We start from the raw sequence: 26727 nt of genomic DNA, 5'->3' as shown, positions 1-26727 counted from the left end.
CCATCCGAGCTATGACCGAGGAGTGGCTAGCCGAGGCGGGTCTTAGCCCGGCTTTCGGGGGTATGTTTATAGAGGGTGTTCTCCACGTTTTTATTTGTTCCTCCAGTTTGTGACGGTTTCGCTTGTTTTCTTCGCAGGAATGAAGCTCCTGTCCCTCCGTGGTGGTCGCTCTTCGTCGGCTTCTTCCCCTCGCCAGTCCGCTGCTTCCCCTCTGCGTTCCCCAGCCGACCCGGTGCCCGGTTCGGCGGGTGCCCCATTGGAGATCCCTGCGGGACGTCCGTCCAAGAAGGCGAGGACGACGGGTCCGGGGAGAAACAAGGCGGGGGCCGCTCCTCCGACAGTCGTGGGTGCCAAGCGGTCCAGTCGGGAGGAGGGGCCTTCCCGATTTGAAGGGCCCAGCCAGGGGGCGGCCGGGAAGAGGGCGAACCTGCCGACGGTGGATGATTTGTGCGGGCTGCGTGCGGGGGCCGATGAGCCCCTATGGGCAGCGGTGATGGGCGAGCTTCCGGCAGGGGAGGCCTCCGACCCGCTGGTCGCCCGATGGAAGGGGCTGTCCCGAGGGGACCGGGTATGGGCTGGAGGAGACCCTTCGGCCGCCTTCCTCCGAGGCGTGCTCCACCCCGACCTGGCTCGGGACCTGTACACTCTGCCCTCGGAGACCATGCTCAGCAAGGCGGGGAGGTTCTTGACGTTGGTAAGCATTTCGCTAACTCCGGGTGTCCCCGCAACTGTGGTCTGACCCTTATTTTCTTGTGGTAGGGCCTCCACTATTCGACGGCGCTGATGGATCGAGTGCGCGACGCTGGCCAGATGATCTGGGACTTCAGTGAGCGCAACTCCGAGTTGTGTCGTCAGCTGGAGGAGATCCGGGCTGGGTCGGGCCCCGAGGCGGTAGCGGCTGCGGAAAAGCGCGCGACCTGTTTCGAGGAAGAAGTGGCGCGTTTACGAGCGGAGCTCGAGCGGTCGGGCGATTCGGTCAAGGAGCTCCAGGAGTTCCTTCGTTTGGATCGGGCCGAGCTCCGCCAGTCGAAGTCAGAGGCGCTTGGTCTCTCCGAGAGGGCAGAGAAGGCCGAGGCTGAAGCCCGCGCTGCTTCCGAGGCGTTGGCCGAGGAGCTTCGCCTCCGCCCGTCGAAGGACAAGGAGGCGATCGACGCCTACAAGGAGTCCGAAAACTTCGAGCTCGGACTGACCCGAATGGGGCGAGTATCCTACGAGTACGGATACAGGATCGCCCTGGGTCGCTTCGATTCGTGTCCTCCCGGCTCCGCGGTGGAAAGGGATCCGTTCGCCTCTCACCCTATGGACCTGGAGGTGGATATGCCGGAGGACGTGCCGTTTGACGACCGCCCGAAGACTCCGGGTGAGGAGTGAGGGTTGTTTTCTGTATGTCGGGTTGAGGGTGTGGGGGTTCTGTATATGGGCTTCGACTTCTGTATCCCCTCCTTAATAAGATGATCTTTCCCTTTCGACTTTCCGTGTTTGCGTATTTGTGACGAAATATTTCCTAAGGTTCTGTATGTTCCAAGTCCGGGGCACGGGGTCGCCATCCATTGTTGCGAGCCTGAATGTCCCCGGTCGGGACACTCCGATGACTCGATAGGGTCCCTCCCACTTCGGGGCCAGTTTCCCCCTTACCTGGGTGGGGTGGCTGACCTCGGTTTTGCGCAGGACCAGGTCCTCTAACTTTATTGACCGGGGTCGCACGCCCCGGTTGTAGACCCTCGCTACGGCTCTTTTGTAAGAAAGGGCTTTCTGGTGTGCGTCGGCCCGTCTCTCCTCGAGCAGGTCCAGGTTCGATCGGAGCCCTTCGCCCAAGGCTTCTTCGCTGTAGTCTGCCGTCCGCGGAGTCGGGACGGCCACTTCGGGTGGTAGCACGGCCTCGGTCCCGAACGTGAGGCTATAGGGAGACTCCCCGGTCGGGGTCTTGGGGGTAGTGCGAAGCGCCCACAGGACGCTCGGGAGCTCGTCGATCCAAGACGATCGGGCAGCGGATACCCTTCTCTTGAGTCCGTCGACGATGGCCCGGTTGGTTACTTCAGCTAGCCCATTCGCCTGGGGGTAGGCCACCGAGCTGAACCTCAGTTGAATTTTGTGCTTGGCACAAAACTCTTGGAATTTCCTGCCGGCGAACTGCGGCCCATTGTCGGCGACGACGGATTGGGGCAGGCCGAAACGTGTTATGAGGTTTCTCCATACGAACCTTTTCACTTGCGACTCCGTGATGGTCGCTAAGGGCTCGGCTTCGACCCATCTGGTAAAGTAGTCCACCCCCACGATGATGTACTTCCGCTGGCCGGAGGCGGGCGGGAGAGGCCCGAGTATGTCCAGCCCCCATTGCGCGAATGGCCAGGCACAGTCGACGGGGGTGAGCAGGACCGCCGGCCGTCGGGAAGTGCGGGCGTGCTCCTGGCACGAGCTGCATCGCCGCACGAGAACTTTTGCGTCCTGGCGCATGGTCGGCCAGTAGTACCCCTGTCGGAGTACCTTGTGCGCCAGGGCTCGCTCGCCTATGTGTTCCCCGCAAGCCCCTTCGTGCATGTCGGACAGAACCGTCCAGGCTTCGCTCGGCTCCAGGCAGCGCAACAGGGGGCGCGAGAAAGACCGTCTGTACAGCCGTCCTCCTACCTCGGTGTACCACGCCTGCGTTCGACGCAAGCGCCGAGCTGTAGTCGCATCGTCAGGCAGGGCCCCGTCCTGCTTGAAGCGTAACATCTCCTGTACCCAAGTGGCCGGCGCGCCGTGGGCGACGGTGGCGACGACCTCTATGGCTCGGCGAGGGCGTTCTTCGGTCTCGGGTCGAGCCCAGGGGAACGGGCCGGACGCCAGTTTAGCCAGGGCGTCGGCTCGCTGGTTCTCGCTCCTGGGAACATTCGACAGTTCAAAATGGGCGAACTTGGCGGCCAGGCTTCTTACCTGCGCTAGGTATTTCGCCATGGTCGGGTCCCGGGCCTCGTATTCGCCATCGAGCTGCCTAGCCACCAGCTGCGAGTCGGTGATGACGCGTATGTCGGTCACCTGCATTTCCAGTGCCAACTGGAGTCCCGCCAGGAGAGCCTCGTATTCTGCCTCGTTGTTGGTGGCTCTGAACCCGAAGCGGAAGGAGCGCTCGATCGAGCGGCCGTCGGGTGTTGTTAGTACCAGACCCGCGCCGGCACCTTTCGCGTTGGCCGAGCCGTCTACGTGGAGGGTCCAGGCGTCGCGCAGCGGCTCGAGTTCTTCGCTGGTGTTCGGGGTCAGCTCCGCAATGAAGTCTGCCACGGATTGGGCTTTGATGGCGGTCCGAGGTATGTATTGTATGTCGTGCTCGCCGAGCTCTACTGCCCATTTGAGGAGACGCCCTGCAACATCGAATCTGGACAGAACAAGCCGAAGCGGCTGATCGGTTATTACCTCTATCGGGTGGGCCTGGAAGTAGGGGCGGAGTTTCCGCGCTGACAGGATGAGCGCCAGCGCTAGCTTTTCGATTGGCGGGTATCGCTCTTCTGGCCCGCTCAGCATGTGGCTGACGTAGTAGACTGGTAGTTGTTCGCCGGAAATTTCTTTGACTAGCACTGAGCTGACCGCGTGCCGAGAGACGGCAAGGTAGAGACTCAGCTTCTCCCCTGGGGAGGCCGAAGCGAGTCGAGGGAGGCTGGCCAGATGTAGCTTCACCTGCTCGAAGGCCGTCTCGCATTCCGCCGTCCATCGGAAGTTTTTCGGATCCTTCAGGGCCCGGAAAAAGGAGTGGCAGCGATCTCCCGATCGGGAGAGGAAACGCGACAAAGCGACTAGCCTCCCGTTAAGGCGCTGCAGGTCTCTGGTCGTCCGGGGAGGCCGCATGTCGATGATGGCCTGTATTTTTTCCGGGTTGGCGTCAATCCCTCTCTCGTGCACGATGAATCCGAGGAATTTTCCCGAGGTCACACCAAAGGCGCACTTGGCGGGGTTGAGGCGCAGGCCGAACCTCCGCAGAGTGTCGAATGTTTCTGCCAGGTCAGAGGGATGAGCCTCCGCCGTTCGGCTCTTTACGATCATGTCGTCGACATATACCTCCATGTTTCGCCCGATCTGGTGGGCGAACATCTTGTTCACCATCCTCTGGTAGGTTGCCCCGGCGTTCTTTAATCCGAATGGCATAACTTTGTAAAAATATATCCCTTGCTCGGTGATGAAGGCTGTATGTTTTTGATCTTCGGGTGCCATCCTGATCTGGTTGTACCCGGAGAAGGCATCCATGAACGAGAGTCGGGCGTGGCCGGCCGTGGCGTCGACCAGCTGGTCGATCTTTGGCAGGGGGTAGCAATCTTTTGGGCAAGCATTGTTGAGACTGGTGTAGTCAACGCACATCCGCCAGCTCCCATTAGGTTTTTTGACAAGGACTACATTGGAGAGCCACTGTGGGTACTTTGCCTCCTCTATGAAACCGGCCGTCAGAAGCCGGTCTACTTCTTCTCGGATGGCCAGTTGCCGATCCGGAGCCTGTCGCCTGGGCCTCTGTTTCACCGGCCGGGCGTCGGGCGAGATGTTCAGGTGGTGAAGCGCGACTTCCGGGTGGACTCCTGCTAGGTCGGCCGGCGTCCAAGCGAAGATGTCGGCGTTGACTCGCAGAAGGCCGACGAGCTGTTGTTGTTCTTTTTCGAGGAGTCCCGACCCGATTTTGACTGTTTGATCGGGCCTTCCCTCGACCAGCGGCAAGTCGACAGTGGCTTCCTTTGGCTCGGGGCGGGGGGTTGGTTTTTTTCCCTCCCGGGGGTCTTCCGGCGGGGATTGGATCCTTGCTCTTTTGTTTAATGACACAGCGGTCAAGTAGCAGCGCCTGGACTCCCAGGAGTTCCCCGCCACTTCCCCGACCCCATCGTGGGTCGGGAACTTGATGGTTTGATAGTAAGTTGAGATGACGGCTCGGGTCTTGTTGAGGGTTGGCCGTCCTAGGATGGCGTTGTATGCTGTGGGGAGGTCGACTACCAGAAAGGAGGTCATCACCGTTTTTGCCTTCGGGAAGGTCCCCAGAGTTAGGGGCAGGGTGATGACCCCCAGTGACGAGATTGAGGCGCCGGTGAACCCCGTGAGTGTCGAGCATACCGGCTGCATGTTCTCCTTTACCAGGCCGAGCTTTTGGAAGGCGTCCCAATAAAGTATATCGGCCGAGCTTCCAGTGTCGACCATGATTCTTCTCACTTGCGCGTTGGCGATTCTGGCTGATATCACCAGTGCGTCATCATGCTCGGCCGGTTCGGATCCCTCGGTCGGGAAAGTGACTTCGGGACCTTTTTCGGGTTTGGAATCCTCAACCCGGGAGGCCCTGGCGTATGCCCTTCCACCCGCCGCGGAACTCCCTCCGGACGCCGGCCCGCCGGTTATGACATCTATGTGTTGCTCGATGGGGCCCTCCGGTCGTGGCGAGAGCTCCTTGTCTGGTCGGAGGTACGAACCGAGGTGTCCTCGGCGGATGAGCTCCTCAATTTGCCTTTTTAGTTCCCGACACTCCTCGGTGTCGTGACCGGGCTGTCGGTGGAAACGGCAGTATTTGGAGCGGTCCGCGAGCTCGCGCGGGCTCCTCATCGGGTAGGGGTCTTTGAGAAGGCCTTTCTCCTTAATATGGAGAAATATCTCGGTCCGAGAGGAGTTCAGGCCCGGAAGGGGGGACCTAGGTACCGCATCGTCGAGGGCGGCGGCCCTGCGCCGAGAGGTGGCGGGCTGTTGCTGTTGGGGTTGCTCTGGCTTGACCCTTTTGCGCTCGTCACGCTTCCCGACCATCCATGCCTCGGCAGCGATGTACTGGTTCGCACGCTGCAACATTTCGGGTACCGAAGTAGGGGGTCGCTCCACCAGAGACCAAAAGAATCGGGTAGGGCGCAGGCCCATCATGAATGCCTGCATCATCAAAGAAGGGTGCGCATCAGATAGCCCGCGGATTTGTGCGGTGAAGCGGTTCACAAAGTGAGAGAGGGGCTCATCCTCCCTCTGGTTGAGCCCGAGGAGCATCGCCACCGACGGTTTCGGCTTGGCATGAGCCAGGAAGTTAAGCTCAAAGTCCCTGGCCAGTTGGTCGAAAGAGGCGATGGTCGCGGTCTTCGGATTGCTGTACCACGCTCGGGCCGGGCCCCGCAGAGTTGTCGGGAACGCCCTGCACATCAGGGCGTCGGACGTCCCGTATAGCGCCATTTGGGCGCGGAAAGCAGCCACGTGGTCTGCCGGATCGGTGGCACCTTCATAAGCATCTAGCGACGGGAGCCGAAAATGCGGCGGGACGGCCTGCTCTTGAATCTCGGAGACGAAGGGGGACCCCTGGTGTTGTTCGGCCCCCGGGTCTCCCCCGGTCCGGCGAACCTCGCGCTGCACCTCGTCCAGCCGGCGGCCTACGAGGCGTAGCTGGGCCCACAGTTCCTCCGCTGAGCCTGAAAGTGGGGCTACGGGCGTCGGGTGCGCCGCTGGTTCCTCCGCTCCTCGGCTCCCGGGTCGGGACGATCGGCGCGGTGGCGAAGCGGGAGACTCGGGGAGTGGTGCGGCGTTTTGGGCGCCGGCGGGCCGTTGCCGCGGTGGGGGTAAGGTTGAGTGTGAAGACGTCGGGGGAGAGACCAGCGGGATGATGGTCTGCACTACTCCCGTAAGGGCCCGAACCTGATGCGTGAGGTCGTAGAGGGCTTCTGGCGGCACGGGTGAGGGGCCACCGGGATTGGCGATGGGAGGCGATAGGCCCGGGTCGTTGAATGACCGCCAATAACGCTCTGAGGTCGCGGCGGGGCGCTCGTTCCGAACTCCCTCCTGTTGGGGGTTTTCCTCCATCGCGTCGGTTGCGTGCGACCGGATGACTGGGGGTTCGTCGGAGTGAGCCTGTGGATCGCTTGACATTCGGACCGGCCCTCCTTCTAGCGCCATTATGTTAGTGTAAACACCTTTTTTTTCTACTTAATGTAAACACCCTTTTCGTTAGCCGTGACCCGGGAGGTCGTCTCGGCTCGTTCGGGGGTCCGAATGGCGGGGATCTCCCTGGGGCGGTACTCGTCTCCTCCGGGGTGGTCGGGTACGGCCTCGGACTCGGGGTGATGCGGCGGCTCTTCCCGAGCGGGGATTGCTGGCGCGTCCCGGTCGGGAGACCTCGGCTTGGTACCTGCACAATGGTCGGGTGCACTCGACCCGACCCCTCCGACGATCCAGTTAGTGAGATGCTCTGGCGGTCGTTTTGGGGGAATTTTGTCTTACCTTTCCCTTCAGGCTTGGGGACGTTTATAGGGAGCTCGGCATCCTCGGCAGCGCCATCCCGTCGGTCGGGGCCGTACCTCTGATGGCGTCCGACATCGCTGAGGACGTTGCGTATGGGAACGGGGAATCGCAGGGTATGGGCCAGCTTCAACCGCTACCCACTCCTGTCTCGTCCTACTGTGCTGGGTCAACTGAAGGGGCTGCGGGCCCCGCGAGGCTAATCGTCCGGACGCAGGCTGTTGCCCTCGTGGCTCTCCCTGGGGCGCCGCGCCTGTCCACGTGCGGGGGAAGTCGCCGGGGGTGGGGTTTACCATTTTTTGCCATATCAGGGGATGCCGCTTTCGCACTGACCGTCCGCCCTTCGCGCGAACGGCCGTTGCCTCGGCTATTTGGCGGGGCCCGGAAGTCCGATCGTCACCACCTCCGATGGCGGGCGGAACTTTTCTTTTCGCACAGGGGGTACGCCGACCATCTCACCTACGCGATTTTTCATTGGAAATCCTCGTGGGCTCCACGAAGAGGGCATCATTACATCCAACAACATTAGCAGGTTATCCGTACTCGTACGAGGAACTAGTAATAGTGGTGCTACTTGGAGATAGGAGCGAGACTGCTTCCGAGTCTTCAGTACGTGGTTTACGTGTGAGGAACGGATTACGAGGCATGTCAGTGACGGCGCGACCGTAGGAACACGGTAAGGCCGGGGAGCTCTCGGAGCACCGGAAGAGGTGGGAAGCCCGCATGGACTTCGAAACGTGGAACTCGGCTGGTTGACTTTGACCGTGGTAAACGATGTGATACTTGATTATTTAACCATTTAATCTTTATGTATTTATTATTATTGTACATCCAAAATCTACTGCTGGTAATATATTAATGGATGTCTCAATAACACCGACAAACCGTAAGCTAATATAGGTCACTTGCAGCGTGTTTAGTTCTATATAAAACAATATTGTTAATTTAATTAATTTTTAAAAATATTAATAATTCTATAAGAGAGTTATACTTTTTTTTTTATAAATTAAATTATTTATTATATATCTTTTCTAGTAACTATACACGTGAACTTCTTTTATCATAATTATTATGATCGAGTCAGCACTAAGAAGAGGGTGAACCAGTGAGTACGTAAAATTTACGTCGAGTTAGGAATCTTTGAACGATAAAATTGTATAAAAAAGAATTTAACTTTAAAAACGTTCATAAGAGTGTACAGCTAAACTAATTTAGGTAAATAGTAAACAGAAATGTAAACTAATTTATAGTGGTTCGATCATCGTGACGTACATTCACTCTCGATTCCTCCTCCGTTCAGGTCATCGACATCCATTATCGGTCTTTCTTCAATGGGCGAAGACCAACTACCCTCTTACAACACTTTCTCTTTTTCACGGGTTTAGGAGATAACCTTTACATGTCACTCTTTTACGAGTAATCTCTCATGTACCTCCCTTAAGACTAACTCTAAGTACTACGAAGAGGGAACTCAAAGTTTTAGCAAAGTTTACTTAGTTTTTTCCTAAAAAATTATTGCTTCTTTCATGCTGCACAAGTGAGGTATTATTTATAAGCCCCAAATGGTTTAAAAAATAGAGCTAAAAATTTAAATTCTCGGGTCTTTCGGGTTTGGGCAGTACCACTGCCTGCACTAGATGGTACCACTACCTACAGCCTAATACTGGGTAGTACCATTGCCCAATCTGATGGTACCACTGCTTAATAGCTTCGGAGATCAGATTTTTTAAGTTTTTCAACTCACAAACGATTCCACTGTCTGTTTTGACGGTGCCATATTGGGTCACTTAATAAGTCTCCCAATAAGCCCAAATTAGTCACAATTAAGACCAAATTATCCCCTGATTGAGTTATCATGATTACATCAAAAGCTAACTCAATTAGCCCATAAACTACTTTGATATGAGACAAATGATTGTAAAGCATTAATCATTTGTCTAACATTTCATTGGTTCATCCGGCGCTTCGTCCGATCATTTAGTGTATCGTCCTCTCCTTTGGCGTATTATCCAATCGGCATATTGACTTATGCAACTTTCGATATCCTTGACGCAATGTCCGATCATTTGACTCAATGCCTGAATTCACGACATAAAGCTTTCTACCGACATATCGATCGATCATCCGTCCCGACATCTAATCTTCTAACATTACTCAAAATCTTGTATACCTCCAAATTATCAAAAAATTTAATTATGAAATAACATTTCTAATCGGTTTCTTCCTAAATAAAGTAATGATATATGCAGGAGCTAATTGGTTTCTTTTTATAAAATTAAAATTCAAAGATAGCCTTTTTTTTCCCTTTCTTTTACTACTATATATATATATATATATATATATATATATATATATATATATATATATATATATATATATATATATATATATATTCTCGTGAACCTATGCATTATAAACTCAAAAATCTTCTTATTTCATTCTATTTTTGCATATTCTAAAATTATAAAAAAATTATCCGTTATTTTTTTTTATCATATATATATATATATTCTCATTATCATAAAAACTGTTATAGAAAAAGTATAAAATCATACATCGATAATTAAAGTTTTGGTAATTATGTATTTTTGAAAATAGTGTAAATATTTAAATATTGAATATTTTTTGCCCCAAATACAAGTACACCCAAAGAACCTTATTATTACAAATGTTCACCTTGCAGAAGATGGCCAAATTTATATATTATTTGTTGATTTTTTGTCAATTATAGTTTTTTTAACAGGATAATTGCTCCAATCCTGAATATTTTTTCAATCAAAACATGCATAAAGAATCTCATATGTCAAAAGATCTTCCCTGCAAAAATACACAAAAAATAGATATTATTTAGTAAAGTCTGATTAGTTAATTACAATATTTTTAAAAAAGTTAGTGTAACTATTCATTCTTAATTTTTTTCGCAAAATATATCCAAAGAACCTTATCACATATCCCCAAATTATCAGGTTCAGATATCTTTTAATATATTTGGGTTAAATATAAGATTTCAAGAAATATGTTTCGACATATGGTTAATTTACCTTTTATTTTAATATTTAAAAAAGTTTATTATTCCTAGCATCTACCCCTTAGATTTTACTGTCAACAAGTATATTATTCCTAATTATGCTCGCACGTAGTTATGGTCACGAGTGATGGGTGGCTTGTGTTGGCACACATGCTTTTGCACTTCCATTCGTGTGACCTCACGCAAGTAGCCGCGTCAACTCGCGGGTGATTCTGTGGTCGATGGACCATAAGGTTCATTTTTGTGCAGCGTTTGTTATTAATGTCGCGATCTGTACCGTAGGATCGTAGGGACAAGCGATTCTACGGTCCAAATCAAAGCTACGAGCTGATCCCATTGTGGAGTCGGATGCATACCGAGGCACGAGTCGAGATCGAGTTTCCCGAGTCGACTCGAGTTTACTAGCTATAAATTACAGAGTCGTCGCAAACGATGGATTCCTTAAAGTCCGACCCGAACGGCGAGCCCTAGCAAAGCAAGCCAAGGCCCCCGCCGCCGACGAGATCCGTCAATCCGGTCATTGCCCACCGCCTTCCGGTGCTCTTGACTGGCCTTTAACGTCCAACGGCCTCCCTTGGTTATTCTTAAGTCTCTGCTGTCGTCTCTGCCTCCGTTACCGTTGCCCCCGTCGAGATCCGGCCGTTGAAGCCCAGCCGCCTCCCTCTGGTACGATCTTCTCATTGCTTCTCCCCTTCGACCACGACTCTCTCCTTTTTCTGGGATGGCCTCCCTCCGCCATCTAACTGCAGATTCCTTTCTCATCCTCACTTACCGCCCCTTCGTTTGAGGGGCGATGGTCGCTTGTGAGCAATCGACCATCTGTCGCGTTAAATTGGAATTTTTATTACGTTGATCATTCTTTTTCTGTATATTTGATGTTGTATGTGTTCAATTTTTGTGAATATTAAGGTTTGCCCTTTTGTTCAATTGTTCTGTGGAACGAGGGTCAAGACCCTGCTTTTGCGTTAGTTTATAGGCTTTGAGAGGCTATCATGGTTATAGTTAGTGAAATAACCCCAAGAAACTGCCAAACAGCCTTCAAGAGACATTTCTTGAATGATGTTATTGGTAATGGAGTATAAGCAAAATCTTTTGGGGTGGCTTCTTATAAATGTTGGTGAGTTAAGTTGTTTCTGTCGTCTGTCTATGATAGGGATTATGTTTGATAAAGGCACGAGAGGACGGAGATTGGTAGTGCCCAACAATGAGTATGCTCGTACAAAGTTTCATGTATCAATTAATATACGTGTTTTAATGTGAAGATATTTAGTGGGTGATGAAGCACATCTTTAGGCAACCAGTGGGCCTTGTTTTATCCTTTGGGGTAACCCTAAAATATTCTTTGAGGAGAGGAGGTTTGGAGACTTTTATTAGCTTTCCAACTCTTTAACTAACGTGGCCTCATCAGTCCCCCCAGTTGAGAGACAAGGGTTTACCGGCCCTACACTTGGCGACATCTAATGTAGCACATCATTAGGATATGATGAACCCTTGAGGTATTGCCCATACACAAGGCGAAATTCAAAAGGCACCTCGAAGACAAGAAACTTAGAGGCTCCTGTAAGGCCTTGTCTCTTTAGCTCAGTGGAACAATATGGTGAATCAACTGCAAGCGGTGGAACAATACTGGAGAAGATAGAGACTGATCATGTGATTTCTCCTCGGTGGACAGTACTGGAGAAGATAGAGACTTATCATTCGATTTGGTTTCGGGGTTTACCACGTTTCTTTCTCTTTTAATCTATGCATTCTGTTCTTCTTGTTCTTGTCGATTCAGGCGGCCCTGCGTAGCGCCGTGTTTCTCTTGTGTCTGTAGAAAACCTAATTTGTTTTATTTTCTCTCGCACCTCCGCCTCGTTCTTGCGTGGTTGTAATATCTGTTGGATTCAAAGATATTTATTTTCTGTATTTTCTATCTCCGATTTTGTTAAAGCATCTACTTCACTGCATTCGTCCCCTTGAATTTTTCTTCCGATTTGGTTATCTCAAGTGCCTTACGAACCCAAGAGTGGTGCATTTGGATGCTTATATCGATCATTTATAATGTTCTTTTGTTAATTCTCTGATAAGATCTCATGAATCATCTTATAAATTCCTTTGTGGTATTGGCATTCATCAAAATCTTGCATCAACTGTCTTATTCCTGTATTTAATTGTAGCTACACAACTGAAGTTGTTGCGGATTGGGGTGTTAAGATATGTTTGAATTAAACTATTATAGGGCTGATCTGAATTGAATCTGTTTCTGGTTTGGTTACTTGGTTCAATTAAAGTAAGGTAGGTTTGATCTGGAACCATTTCGCTTAAAGATAATTAATCCAGTTCAATTGTTTATAATTTTAAAAATATTTTTTTAAAATTTGATTTATTTTACTTGTTTGATTTACTAAAATAATTGAAGTATATCTCTTAATATTTAATTATTTATAATTAAAAACAAATAAATATTGTAATTTAAATTCTGTCGGATTTCGGGCGAATGGGATTTACCTGCATCCGACTTGATTTCGCAGTCCTAATATGCACGCCTCTCTTTTTCTGCGACCGCGAAGTCCTAATATCTTTTGAGAGACAGGACTTCTGTAGACGACGGCAGAGCTTCTGGTGGCGGAGAAGTATCATGGATTTGGGCAACCTCATGGCGTTCGATCCTACCCACCACTTCGAATCTATCCCCTCCTCTAGGTTTGTGGCGGTCATCCTTCGCTCCGGTACTTGTAGCCAAGCCTTTTTGCGAATTGCGTCCTGGATTAGTTTCTAAGCCACACTAAAACCCTAAACTTTTGCTCCGTGCTGTTTGAAGTATGAATGTTTCCATTGCATCTGTTGCTGTTATCTGAGTTCGATCACTTGTCTTTGTTGTGATGATTAGGCAGGAGCTGACGAGGGCGTGCCTGGAGAAGGGCACGGAACTGGTCCAAGCCATAGCCAATGCTGTTTTCGCCCTTCCATCGACCGATGACCCTGATGGTCCCATCGTTCGGCTGCCCCCGCCAACTACCGCGCTTCCGAGGGAGAAGCATGTATGCTTCGTCGCCCTTTGCTGCTTCTTGCGTTTTCATTCTGCTTATATTTTGCGTTGTGTGACGGATTTCCTTAAGTGGGCATGTTTATGTCATTATTTTGTTTTTTGAAGAATCCGAAGCAAAATACATATTGTTTTCTTTTAAAATATGAATGATAGGCAAATAAAAAACATAAAATCTTTTGGGCCATAAGATTTGGATGATGAGTTATGTAACCTAGATTCAGGAACAACTATTACATATAATGTGGTGTAGCAATAATCAGGAAGCACCGAAGCAGCTTGATTTTTTTGTTTCCAATTGTGGATAGATGCTGCAGATGCATGGAATGCCGTTATCACATTATTGCTTCACGTTGATTTGTTTCTGATCATTACACAATCGTTAGGATACAGTGGTTTATTTGTAATGTGTCTCTGAGGCCATATTCTTGGTATCATATCTAGTCTTCCTTCCAAATACTGGTACCTAATGCTAATAAGTTATTCTTGTTTGCCCCTTGCCTTTTGCTTTAGCCTTTAAGTCATTGATTCTTTTAGCACAGCCTAATGATTATGAAGTCTATCGAGCTTAAGAGTTAAGGCATGCTGCTTTGATTTGTTTATTTAAACTTGTTCCATTGTTCTGAAACTACATGGTAGTCTCTAACAAATAACTACATATAATGGTTGCTGTTGTGGATTCATATTCATTTCCTCCAAACAGTTCCATGCATCATCTGCAACTCTACAATTTAATTCTAGTGTTGCATATTTATTTGATGACACTGATTCAGCTTTGTTTCTTTACAGCTTCCGAAGCCTAAGCCTCCTACAAAGTGGGAGTTGTTTGCCAAAATGAAAGGTCAATTTAACAGAACCTTTCGTGTTCCAAAGTGGACTGATTGTGCTATCAAAATGTTTTATTTTCCCTTACAGACATGCCACTAATTTCATCTAGTGGGATGTACTCATCTGGCTTGTCAATCGTTCTTGCAGGGATAAAGAATCACAAAAAGGACAAGCGTGTTTTTGATGAACAAACTGGTACTTGGAAGAGACGTCATGGCTATGATCGTGTAAATGATGATAAAGACATACCAATCATCGAGGCCAAACTATCAGATGGTAATGGTTTGTCTTACATGGATCTTGCCACAACTGGTTTTTTCTTTGTAGATTCTCTAGTTGCAAAGAGATTATTCTTTTTGGGTAAATTGACTCTAGTGAGATCTCATACAAACTTTTACTTGTCTAAATCATAAGAAAGGAGAACATTTGCTCCGTAGTGATGGAAGCTTTGAAATGGCATCCAATGCTCTAATAGTGATTACAACATGCTGGCAGCTGAGGATCATCCAGCACACGTGCTTTATGCAGTCATATATGAAGGCCTACACAGTTCAAAATACGGTGAATAATTTATAACCAAGTACAAAGAACTGCATAGACAACGAAGTTTAAATTGCGAGTGGATAAAAATAAAATATGGTTTAATTTAGAACACATGGGATGATATTTTTATCCTCATTTATGTATGTGGGTAAAATTATATTTCCATGGACTTCATTTTATAGGATTCAAATTGTAAATAGTAGAAAAATAATAGAGGATGAAACGTAGAGCACATATGCAGTAGTATTTAAATGCTCGTGAATAGCCTATGCAATTGCTTAGGTATTTTAGCTCTATAAGTAGCATATATCATAAGTGTCTGCACAGGTATTTGTCATTGCATATGCAGCCTCTTGTTTGGCATATGCTGTAAAAACCATTTCTGTGGGCCACTTAGACTAACAATGATGACTATTTATTCATATGTACCTGACTTCTTTTTGTAGGTGTAATTACCATTAGTTCAGAAGTCATATACAAGCAAGTTGTTAAGTTAGAATAATGCTGATTAGGAAATGAAACTCTTACCAACTATCGTGGGTATTGTTAATAAGAGTAACCAGTTATGGTAAAGCATACTTCGGATAATAAGCAAGTTGTTAAGTTAAAATAATGCTGATTAGGAAATGAAAATCTTACCAACTATCATGGGTAATTTTAAAAAGAGTAACCGGTTATTGTCCAGCAAACTTAGTATAACTTGTGGATGCATATCATTTGTGGTAATATTTTTTCATTTTTCAGACCTAAAGGCTTAAGTTGAATGTTCTAAGGATGCATTACTTTTGTATTTTCTATTTAAAACCACATATCATACAACTAGTGCTGGATTTCTTGACCTGATGCATCAGCTTGGTAAAAATATGAGAAAAATCTAGCCACTTATGCTTGAGATTTTGTGGGTTTGGGTTGTAAACTGGTTGACATTTAACCCAATTTGTTCGAGATTAATCAACCAGAAAATTGATCTGGCTAATAATTCTGGGTTGTGTTAATTATACTGTGTACAGGTCAAGCGATCTTGAATGAGCCAAATTATGTAAAACTATTTGGTTCTTTAGGCTCTTCGTAGGTTGAAAGTTTAGCTTGATGTATAGGTTTAAAATAGAAAGCCTATATATTAGATTGCCATAGCGGCATGTTTAAATATTGAAAATGTATCTTTAAATAATTTGGTCACTGACTTGTATCTCGTAGTCCTGTTCTTGATTAGACCCTTTGAGGCTGAATCCATGTGTTCTATATTAGATCCGCATCCATGTTTAATGCTAGGATCATGTCTGCGGTTGACACTCCCTATAAAAGTCCCGGAAATGTGCCTACAGGAGTGTTGGGCAACATTTTTTTCTTACTGAAATTTCAAACCATGACCATGACACTACTGTGTTTGGTCATCATTTTGCACTTGTGTTGAACAAACTTGCTTCCATTTTCAGGTAGTGTGTTTTTGCATCAGTACTGGTTACTTCTCCCTTCAGTTATTAAGTGGTTGAAGCATCATGTACTATGAAAAACCTATTTTTTGGTTAAATCGGCCAAGCAGGTAGCTGGGGGTAATTTGGTATGATTCCTTCATTTCCTGGTAATCAGAACTGTTCTCATTGCAGAACCAGGCGAAGATCCCTTCAGCAAAAGGAAGGCTGAAAAGAAGCAACGGGTTGAAAAGCAAGAGAAGAACCGGCTGCAGAATTTAAAGCAAGCTGCAAAAGCTGGAGCCTTGCCAAGGTTGTCTTTGTTTTCGGTAAACTTTTGATATATATATATATATATATATATATACATGCTGTCATTCATTTCTGCACCAAATATGCAAAATAAGATACTGAGAAGAGAGGAACATCTAGCTATTGTATCTAATTACCTGTACCTTCATTCTTCCTTTGCAGTCATGTTCAGCTTGCTGCCACAGCATTGCCCATCACTGGAACCCATGGAGAGGCACCAAAGAAAGCTAGCAAGGAAGAGCTCCAGAATGTTGCTGGTATGGCAGCGACAGCAACAGCAAGTGGTGGGAAATTTGACAAAAAATTGCCTGGAGAAAAACCCGCCAAGCATGCTGGGAAGTATCGTAAGGTTGGTACTTGCTTGGTCGTTCTTTCTAGAAAAGTATTGTATGCTAGTGATGTTTGTTGATTGTGTTCCTTTTGTGTAGTTTCTCCCTGTTGTGGAGGGAAAAGGGATGAGCTCACAAGAAAAACAACAAACAGCAAAAATTCTTGACCAGCTGATGAACAAAAGCTGTCATGGCATGCTCGATGTCAACAAGGCAAGATTTCTTATTTGTACATCCATGTTCAGTTTATTTACTTCTGCCAAGGATCTTTCTTTATGTCATATATATATATATATATATATATATATATATATTTATATATTTATATATATATATTTGTGAAACAGGCTGTTACAATGTTCAACGTAAAGAAAGAAAAGCAGAGGAACAAGGAAAAGGAACACAAGACATCTTCTGCAGCAAGTAAACTGAAGCCAAAAAAGAAATCCCTTAAGAAATCTTCAAAAAAGAAACATTAGACAGTGGCACTTTGAAATGCATGAGGAGCAGTAAAATTGTTCGGAGTTATTAAAGAGATACAGATTACTGCGAGTTCAATGTATCAGTGGCGAACAACATCCTTTTCTTGTTTCATTAGTTGTCTTGGACAAAATCTATCTTTCTGCCTTATGGCCTTGACCATTTGCATTAGATAATCAATTTTGTAACTGAGATTTATAGTTGTTCGACTTGGTTGGGAACTTGTAATCGTTATGATGAATTCATGATGTGGATGTTATTTTCCGATACAAGAAAACATTGAGATATGTTCTTTATAGCAGGTTCAGTAGACCACAGATACTAGACAGAAAGGATGTCAACTCATTCGATTCTTCGACAAAGATTTATTCCTTTTAGCTCATGGTCTTATCTTTTTTTCTCACATGAAATCAAACAGCTGAGTGCTGATAAAACAAACACCAAAACTTTTGATTGCTTTAACATCTCAAAGCATTTGTCGACCTTTAGGATGTTCAACAGGTTAAAAAGTTTTTGACATTCCCACTCACTTGACCACTAGATTACAACACGCAAAATATATCTTTATCCTTTGTATTTGGTTGTCTGTAGCTACAGTAGCTATTATTCCTCTCATCGACTTGCAATAAGTCTCATAAAAGCATCTATGTGGTTGCTAAATTTAATGACACCCTGAAAGATTAAAATTGCATCTCATCATTCATCACCCTACGTTGTCGTATTCATCACCTATATCTTTTCTCGATTTTGACAAAAAGACCAATATACCCCTTACTGGTACAGTGTAAAGATGGTACCGAGTGAAATACCTGTGACCTACCTTCTAAAAGACAATTATACCCCTAAACGCACCTCCAATGTAATCTAGATTGTAAGGGCATTCATGGGATAGGACGACGGCTAATTTTTCCTTTACTAATTGTAAGGGCATTCATGGATAGCGGGGGCTAATCCCTCTCACCCGTCCCCCTCCTCGCTGCTATAGCGCGCGAGAAGTTTTCCTTTACTCCCAACAGCGGGACGGACGACGGGAGAGAGGCACAGGAAGGGGTAGCGGCGGCTAATCCCTCTCACCCGTCCCCCTCCTCGCTTCTATAGCGGGATGGAAGTTTTCCTTTACTCCCAACAGAGAAAAGGACGACGGGAGAGAGACACAGGAAGGGGTAGCGGCGGCTAATCCCTCTCACCCGTCCCCCTCCTCGCTGCTATAGCGCGAATGGCGAGATCGAACATATAGGGGGATTATCCTGGCTTTGATCTCTCGAAGGCGCGGCTCTTTGGATTATCCTGGTTTGATTCCCCCTGCCCGATTGTTTCGCGTGTAGCGTTGAGGTGACGTCGTTCCCTTGGATTTTTGGATTCGTCTATCACAGTCCGGCTTTCACTTGCTCATCTGATGATCCATATGGTTTTTTTTAAATCGAGTCTTTTTCTGGATTCGATTTGGTTTCGGGGTTTACCACGTTTCCTTCTCTTTTAATCTATGCATTCTGTTGTTCTTCTTGTTCGTGTCGATTCTCTTGTGTCTGTAGAAAACCTAATTTGTTTTATTTACTCTCGCACCTCTGCCTCGTTCTTTCTTGGTTGTAATATCTGTTGGATTCAAAGATATTTATTTCCTGTATTTTCTATCTTCGATTTTGTTGAAGCATCTACTTTGCTGCATTTGTCCCCTTTAATTTGTCTTCCGATTTGGTTATCTCAAGTGCCTTACGAACCCAAGAGTCGTGCATTTGGATGCTGTGGTGCCCTAATCTTACCAAATCCAGGTTTTGCTTGTGATAGGAACGGTGGATAAGAGGCTGCAACCGTTTGAGAAGAAGACTGATGGGTTTTTCCTCCTACCCTTTCCAGAACTAAGCTTTTCATGGAACCTCCACGAGGGATTCTACCCCACTGGTGGCTTGTTTGCGAGTGTTGGGCAGATGGGAGTCGGTTTTGGGGTTTCTCCTAATACTTCTAATCCTACAATTAACAGCGTTAAGGTGTCAGGGACCGAACTCTACATGAAGTATGTGTCGCCGGAGGTGATCCGTGTTGCACCAAGCAAGGCGATCGAGGTAATTGATCGTGTTGATTTTATATCATATGCATTTCTAGTTTAATGGTGATTTCCATGTCTGTGATATCACACCATTGTTTCCTTACCACTTTCTTTCATAATAACTTTTAGCCTTTTGTTATCGTTGATCAAGATATATGCTATCAACTTCTTTAATTGTATATCTCATGACTTTCCAGGAATCTTTGCTAAATTTAGGTCATGGACTGTTCAAGCGAAACATGATATACCCAGAAGCCTGGGCTAAAGTAAAAAAAAATTTAAACTGAACAAATATTTCAACTAAACTAGTTGGCTCAGTTAAAGTTATGATTCTCCAATTATTTTAGTCCCATCATAGAACCATACTATATAGGAAACATGGATCAAACCACTCATTACCACCGATTCCCACATTGCGAGCAACATAATCCTGGATGCTTCTTCGATCTCGCAACTGATGGATCGCCCCTTTTGCAATCCACCTGCACCGTTTTGCAGTCCACGAGGCAGAAAGCAGTCATGGTGGATCACTTCGAGCTTTCCATTTTGATGGGACTTCATGGAAGGAGTGGAGGTTTGAGCTGAGTTTTGTGCAGAGATAAAGCATTTTTCAGTTCATTTTAGGTGTCATGGCCATTTGCAAATTTGGATGTCTGTTTCCCTTGCTAGGTTCTTGAGTTATTCGACCTTTATTTGAGAAATTTCTTTTTTGGTTTCATTTCAAAATCTCCCTTGTGGATCAACTTTGTGGTCTGGTGTTTATGGTGCGCCTCTCTGCAGTGAACATGATCCTATAAAACTGAACACCAAACTGGTGGAATGGGTTAATCGTTACCTTGCTTTTTGGGTTTGGTTGGTTCCATTTCGGGCTTAGAACTTTTTAAACCAAAACATATGGTTCAGTTAAAGAAAATGAGGTTTGAATGTCTGAACGACAGTGAATATTCCTCTTTTGAACTTTTCATGACATCAAAACTATTGCTTTATGTATATTTTATAGGCTTGTGATTTTGCCTCTGGTATTGTTTGACTCACTGGGCAAATTAGATACATTTTCTCTACTATCATGAAATCCCTTTGATGAATAAACAGAATGTTTTGCCACAGTATCTAATCACTCATTCATCATGTAATGCGTACCTGCATTTAATATGTCTCAACATTTAACTCTTTGATCACATGTATATTACTTTGTAGATTAAAGAAATATTATGTAATTAAAGACCATAAGGTTGTGTTTGTGTTGGTTTTGCCTGCCAGTTTTCACCACATTGTTTTTAGCAGACCGTGCAGAAAATGCACATGTTCAGTCTCTAGTAATCAATCATCTTGTTTGTTCCTTAGCTCCTTAGGAATGCTGGTGGTTTAACATAGTTGTCTGCTATTATATAATCCACATTTCTATTTCTGCGGTTCTTTTGAATGTTGATGGTTCTTCTTGCAGTTGTTTGCTTATGATACAGCTAAGAAGGCTTTGACTCCTAAGGATGGAGAACAACCCAAACTTCCACTTCCCCCCTCACTTGTTGCTGGGGCCGTTGCTGGAGTCAGCTCAACCCTCTGTATGTATCCATTAGAGCTACTCACAACTCGACTAACCATACAGGTTAGTGAAAACCCCTGGAATATTAATCTTGCACATATGTTTGTGTCTGATTCCTGCTCCTGGTACAGGGAGACGTCTATGACAATCTTTTACATGCTTTTTTGAAAATCATACAAGAGGAAGGTCCGTCGGAGCTGTACAGAGGTCTCACTCCGAGTCTTATAGGGGTCGTGCCGTATGCTGCCACCAACTACTTTGCATATGATACCCTCAAGAAAGTTTACAAGAAGACCTTCAACACGGACGATATAGGCAACGTTGCCACACTTCTGATTGGTTCAGCAGCTGGAGCCATATCGAGCAGTGCCACTTTCCCACTTGAGGTTGCTCGGAAGCATATGCAAGTCGGAGCTGTCGGTGGTAGGTAGGTGTACAAGAACATGCTACATGCTCTCCTGAGCATACTGGAAAAGGAAGGGGTTGGGGGTCTTTACAAAGGGTTGGTGCCTGCTGCAGGCATCTCATTCATGTGCTACTAGGCGTGCAAGAAGATCTTGATTGATGAGGAAGATGCATGACTCCAATGCATTCTCATCGTATAGAGTATGGAACCATGCAAAGTGAGATTTCAACCTGTCTCATTCGGCAGGTTTTCTTTGATTGCAGCTCTTGGGAATCCTAATGCAGCTGCCAAGGACACATTTAGATTCTCACATGTAGCTGTTTCTTAATTTCTTCGTGCTTTTTAATGTATTTTATTTTTCCTGAGAACCCATTGGAAGGGTAAATATGATATTTGAAATGTCATGGTTGATGCTGGAAAATTCTACTGGAGCCAATAATATTAGATTTCAATGTCAAGGATATTGATATTACTGTAGAGTGCTACTGAACAGTAGTTCTTTCTCTTTTGTTCTAAACTCCTTCAATAATTGATTGATGTAAGGTTTATAAATTTTCAATGTTATAAATTTTGAGGGTTATAAATTTTCTGCTATCCGCAAAAAACACAACCTAAAGATATAATTCCTGCTCTGAAATTAAAAAAGGACATGATATTTGGATGGTACGATGAAGTTATAGGATATGTGGTAATAATTTTTTGTAAACCTATTATGGTATACTTAAAACATGATAATTAAGATGTAAACTTTATGAGCTTTTCAGTTACGATTATGCGCCAATTGAAATGGTTATATTCCTTTTATAAGCAAAAATATTTTCACAGGTCAGATATCTCTGTTTCAAGATGCTATCACAGGTCAGAACAATGTGTTGCCATATAGTGGATGAGAGAAACCATCGTTTACAATGAAAATGGACCTTTAAGTTCAGTTTTGGTTCACATATTCCATTCCAACAAAAAAACACTACAACCTAGAATCATACACGGAGAGTTGGAGAACAAATAATGCTGCTCTTTGATTCATGGGAATAGCCCATGAAATCACCAAACACCGTCTGCCAATCCGAAAACAAAGCAAGACTTCATTTTAATGCTGCTCACCATCTCCATCACGTCTCTGTGTGGCTGCAGCCATTAATTCATCAAAGTTTTCCGTCTTTCCCAGCAATATCTCAATCTGCAGAAGAGAAGAGGCTCAGGTCAAACACTACTGTATATCATTTTAATCTAATCAAGTCTTTACCCTTGCTTTCTGCAACGGCCGTCCCCTGGCCTCATCCTCCACATCAATCATCGATGTCATGATCTCTGAAGGTTTTTTTAACAAAAATAATAGTTAGATAATGTGTGTGGTAGACTTCAAATACATAATCTAACAGGTCGGATAACAATATAAAATCTTACTCTTCTCAACCGCAAGGCCATTGTTTTTAAGAATCTCCGCAATGGTGACCACAGTTGAGATGGCTGTTAAGTCAAAGTAATCGTTATTAAGCCATCCTTGGAATATGAAAATTGCTAAAAGTGAATCACTATGGAATTAGAAAGCTCTGCACATGTCTAGGACTAGAGGATTTTCAGGCACAAGCGCAAAGCTCAGTGGGGGCAACTCTGCTAAAAGAAGTACTAAAACAGCATATTCCATAATTGTAATGCTGCATTTAGTGTGAAACAGAATAGTTCAATACAACAGTCAAGCATATAGAAATGGTTCAAACAAAAGCATGACTGAAGCAAAATGAAGAGGCTTTTAAGCTCCTATAACAGTTCTTGGTCTTATTTTCCCCAACCTGGGGCCTGACACGAAAGCTAATGTCATGAATATTCCGTAAGTTCCTGATGATAGAATGTAAACATGGGGATACAAAGATGAAATTGATTGTTTTATGACTGGAACAGCAAACGGCTAATGCTTTGGGCCTGAATAGATAGCTAAGACCACATAGTTGATATATACTGTGTCCAAGTTATTATACTAGTTTCCTGTTTGTAAGAGTCCTCTTATTTGAGATTGCTCACAAAAGTGGATACCACATTCTAGATTTCCTTAATGTAATATAGCTACTACAAAATCTAGTCCATCATCACAACCTCCGTGCAGTGCAATTTTTATGAGACATAGCATATGCATTTGACAATATATTCTTACAAGCATGTACATGCAAGTAGAGCCTCATTTATGGAACATGTCAATGTAAAACAAAAAACAAAAGAGTTAGTCGTAAAAGCATGATAAATACCACAATAATCTTAGACAAAAATTCAAACAACACTGAATAATCTGCACAAGATCATAATATATAAGAATAGTCAAAAGTTTATGCTGCCTGATACTGTGCAAAACTCTCAGCCTCATAGAATACTCAAAAGTTCTATGTATTTACTCAACATAAAATCTGAATAAGTTAACTTCACATTCAAACATTAAATCTGAATAAGTTAACTTCACATTCAAACATTAAATCAATGTTTGAAATCCTCCTAGATTTTTGGAGACTTTTCGTGATTTCAAAGTAAGTCAATCTCCTCATTATATTCCATGAAATTGCTTCCTCAAACAAAAGTCAGAAATATAGTTACTGTCTAAAGAGAACAGAAAATTTTTAGAAATGTAAATCTATAAGAAACCAAAACCAACATCCCTCACCTCATACTGAGATATGCAAGAAAACATAACAGTGCTATAATAGTATAGAAGATTGACCACGAGGAAGAAAATTTACAATAATAAGTAAGATTGATGAATAAATCTAACATTTTAATGTAGTAAACAAAAGAACGATAATTTTAAAACAAGAACATTAAGTTTTACATGACAATAACTCTGCTAATTTTTTTTGGGTTAAAACTACAAGCTGCAAGTTCTCTCCATCGAAGAATACACATTGACCTGCTGATTCTCATAGCCAGGTTTTAAACAAAGATACCCATTATTGTTTAAAATTACAAAAAGCGTACAAAAATACCAATGAAGCCATAAATGGAGGAACTCAATGTGTAAACTTGCACAGAAACTTAGCATGAAGTCACAGCCTCAAGAAAAGGAAAAACGAAAGGAACTGAAGCTACTGAACGAAGACACATGTAATCTGAAATCAACAAGTGATCACATTTCAAAGTCTTTCATAAGCAATACTCATATTTTATACAATGGGAACCAATAACCAAATAAATGATGCTCCATAATCTCTTAAAAGAACTTGATATCAACACACAAAAAACTACAAATTACAGCGTACTTTAGCTATTTTTATTTTTATTTTCATGAATGTTTCATCATTACATTTCACCAGTTAGACATAAATAAGCCCATCTACTAAAATATAACTACAGGATAAAAAGAATTTACCAAGAGATGAGCCCAAATAAATAAACAAAGTTATAGACAGCATCACATAAGAGTGATATAACCAGAGGGAAAAGAAACGGTACCCATTCCAAGAGCCGAAAGCTCTGCTTCATCGTATTGCTGCATGTACCTCTGCAACCAAAAGTATAACAGCATAATCAAGAAACAGTACGGATGACAGATGCACAAACTATAAGCACACGAAACCTAAAATACCAAGAACCCTAAACCCCAAAAACACAGAGCACGGAGGGAACGTAGCGCTAGTGAAGCGGGAAACTTCTTGCTCATTAAGTGAAAAGATTAGGGTGAGGGTGCGAAATCGATCAAAGAACAGGGGGGGCGTCGGGCACCTTGGCGAGATTGACGTAGAAGAAGAGGGGCTTCTTCGTATTGGAGACTAGGATCCGGTTCTCCTTGAAGGAATCGGCAGCGACGCTGAGATTGTTGACGCCCTCGGTGATCTGCTCCATCGTCGCGGGTTTCGCTTGCGACTTGCCAACCGAGGAAGCCCTAATCCAACACCCGAGACGATACGAAACAATGCGCGCGGCAATGTGTATATATAGTGCTCTCGGCCCGGGCGTTGGGGTTGCATCCAGACCAAAGTTGGTCCGAAGCACATCAGGAGTCGGCGAGTTCATGCGTGTCGCTTTGGGAATCTGGATCCTCTACAACACCCGTGTGAAATTGGAACTATACAGTTCGCACGACACGACCGTCCATTAGTACAGGTGCAATTTACAACCGTCTGATTCTCAAGGAACCGTATATGTACGAATTGATGATTGGATGGATCCTTGCAATGCTTGATGTGAATCCGCCGCAGCTTTTGGTACCCGCGCGAGTAAGTAATTGAATCCAAACTACCTACCCGATTTGACTAATTCAGATTAAGGTGTCTATTAATTACATATAAATTAGTTACCGATAAGAAAATAAATATTATAGGAAACTTCGAATGAGCTTTTAGTATTTGGTTCTCTATTTCTCAATTGGATCGTTCTGAGAAATGGTTCAAAAAATAAAAAAAAATACAAGTTAAAAATATCATATCCTTTGTCGTGTATCTCGTTTCAATCCAAGAATAGAAAATATCCTTCGTTTACATGCTTCATATGTTTTTTATTTAAACGGATGTATCATGTATAAAGTAAAATTTTTAATCATTTTTGACATATTAAATATTATTTTAAGGTCTTGGGTGGATGCTATATATATATATATATATATATATATATATATATATATATATATATATATATATATATATATATATATATATATATATATATAATACTTTAATTATATCTAGATACTTTTCTTACCTTGGATTTATGTATCATGCATAAGGAGGACGCTTTGATTGCATTGATGATTGTATGCTCTTATATTCTAGGCTTACACTTGCAAAAGGAAAGCTTTTCTTGCCTTGAATGGTTATATCACTTTAAAGGATGGATTATGTATAAATGATTCACTTTGATTGTATTGGACTGTTCGAGTGCTTTCTTGCCCTAGAAGACATGTCAATCTAGTTATTACAACTTTATTATAATTAATGATTGCTATAATTGTAGAGAGCCTTGCTGATTTGAACAAGTACGATGGTATTGACTTCGTTAACTTATAATTGTCTCCTACGTGAGAATGCTCGTTGCAGAGTCGATCTATATAGTTTGGACTAGTTGATACGAAGTATGTTAGGTAAAAAATTTAGGAGTAATATTTTCTGAAAATAAAGATGTAATATAATAAATAACATATAGATTTTATAAAAAAATAAATAATTAAGATATGAACTTCTATCTTAATCTATTATTATTTTCTTGCGAAACATGCAACTCCCTCCTTCAATATGTGAATCGGAGACCCTCCACGGATCTCTAGTATGGATCGAGATCTAATCGACGTCTTAATGTAACCTCGAGGGACTCGATCAATCATACTAAGCTTGAAAAGGTAGACAACTCTTGCCAATCACAACTTCTTATGATTTCCGTCCTGTTTCGCCTTCAAACCATCATAGTCTCGAGGGACTTGACCAATCATAATGTTCGGTTAAGTCATCATTATCGTTACAAGATGAGTCTAATTCGATGATATGTCCTCGAGGGACTCGACCAAGTATACAATATCCTCAGGTCACCGGTGACATTTCTACATCATAAGTAATATCTCAAATTATAATATAGGCAAGCCTTGAAGGACTCGACCAACTC

The 26727-nt window shown here is 44.4% G+C and overlaps 3 protein-coding genes across 3 annotated transcripts; 2 read left to right on the top strand and 1 right to left on the bottom strand.

The window, feature by feature from the left end:
- The first annotated feature begins 10657 nt into the window (after window positions 1–10657).
- LOC135678568 (ribosome biogenesis regulatory protein homolog) lies at window positions 10658–17456 on the top strand. The gene is made up of 9 exons (XM_065191513.1): window positions 10658–10894; window positions 12804–12913; window positions 13101–13251; window positions 14046–14097; window positions 14232–14360; window positions 16235–16352; window positions 16514–16700; window positions 16780–16893; window positions 17028–17456. The coding sequence occupies exons 2-9, from the start codon at window positions 12849–12851 to the stop codon at window positions 17157–17159; spliced, it is 948 nt and encodes a 315-aa protein (XP_065047585.1). The 5' UTR covers window positions 10658–10894; window positions 12804–12848; the 3' UTR covers window positions 17160–17456.
- A 644-nt stretch (window positions 17457–18100) lies between these two features.
- LOC135678566 (adenine nucleotide transporter BT1, chloroplastic/amyloplastic/mitochondrial-like) lies at window positions 18101–21611 on the top strand. Its single transcript, XM_065191512.1, has 4 exons — window positions 18101–18492; window positions 18946–19220; window positions 20649–20810; window positions 20879–21611. Exons 2-4 carry the CDS (start codon window positions 19086–19088, stop codon window positions 21176–21178), a joined length of 597 nt encoding a protein of 198 aa, XP_065047584.1. The 5' UTR covers window positions 18101–18492; window positions 18946–19085; the 3' UTR covers window positions 21179–21611.
- Window positions 21612–22010: 399 nt separating this feature from the next.
- Window positions 22011–25056, bottom strand: LOC103991292 (uncharacterized protein At2g34160). The gene is made up of 5 exons (XM_009410694.3): window positions 24859–25056; window positions 24589–24637; window positions 22561–22623; window positions 22400–22464; window positions 22011–22333 (listed from the first exon to the last, which is right to left on the bottom strand). The coding sequence occupies exons 1-5, from the start codon at window positions 24976–24978 to the stop codon at window positions 22244–22246; spliced, it is 387 nt and encodes a 128-aa protein (XP_009408969.2). The 5' UTR covers window positions 24979–25056; the 3' UTR covers window positions 22011–22243.
- Window positions 25057–26727: the final 1671 nt, after the last annotated feature.

Source organism: Musa acuminata, chromosome BXJ1-7 (genome assembly GCF_036884655.1).
Source record: "Musa acuminata AAA Group cultivar baxijiao chromosome BXJ1-7, Cavendish_Baxijiao_AAA, whole genome shotgun sequence".
NCBI lineage: Eukaryota > Viridiplantae > Streptophyta > Magnoliopsida > Zingiberales > Musaceae > Musa > Musa acuminata.
The sequence above is the reverse complement of the archived record's forward strand: the minus strand, read 5'-3'. Positions and strand labels throughout refer to the sequence as shown.

Bases quoted from the DNA above. Each gene is read 5' to 3' on its own strand.
- LOC103991292 (XM_009410694.3), bottom strand. From the start codon at position 24,978: ATGGAGCAGATCACCGAGGGCGTCAACAATCTCAGCGTCGCTGCCGAT. The intron at 24,638-24,858 runs GTGCCCGACGCC...TTTTGGTTGCAG, and splicing joins TCTACGTCAATCTCGCCAAG to AGGTACATGCAGCAATACGA. The intron at 22,334-22,399 runs GTAAAGACTTGA...TCTCTTCTGCAG, and splicing joins GGCCGTTGCAGAAAGCAAGG to ATTGAGATATTGCTGGGAAA.
- LOC135678568 (XM_065191513.1), top strand. From the start codon at position 12,849: ATGGATTTGGGCAACCTCATGGCGTTCGATCCTACCCACCACTTCGAA. The intron at 13,252-14,045 runs GTATGCTTCGTC...GTTTCTTTACAG, and splicing joins CGCTTCCGAGGGAGAAGCAT to CTTCCGAAGCCTAAGCCTCC. The intron at 16,894-17,027 runs GCAAGATTTCTT...TTTGTGAAACAG, and splicing joins GCATGCTCGATGTCAACAAG to GCTGTTACAATGTTCAACGT.
- LOC135678566 (XM_065191512.1), top strand. From the start codon at position 19,086: ATGGGAGTCGGTTTTGGGGTTTCTCCTAATACTTCTAATCCTACAATT. The intron at 19,221-20,648 runs GTAATTGATCGT...TTCTTCTTGCAG, and splicing joins CACCAAGCAAGGCGATCGAG to TTGTTTGCTTATGATACAGC. The intron at 20,811-20,878 runs GTTAGTGAAAAC...CTCCTGGTACAG, and splicing joins CAACTCGACTAACCATACAG to GGAGACGTCTATGACAATCT.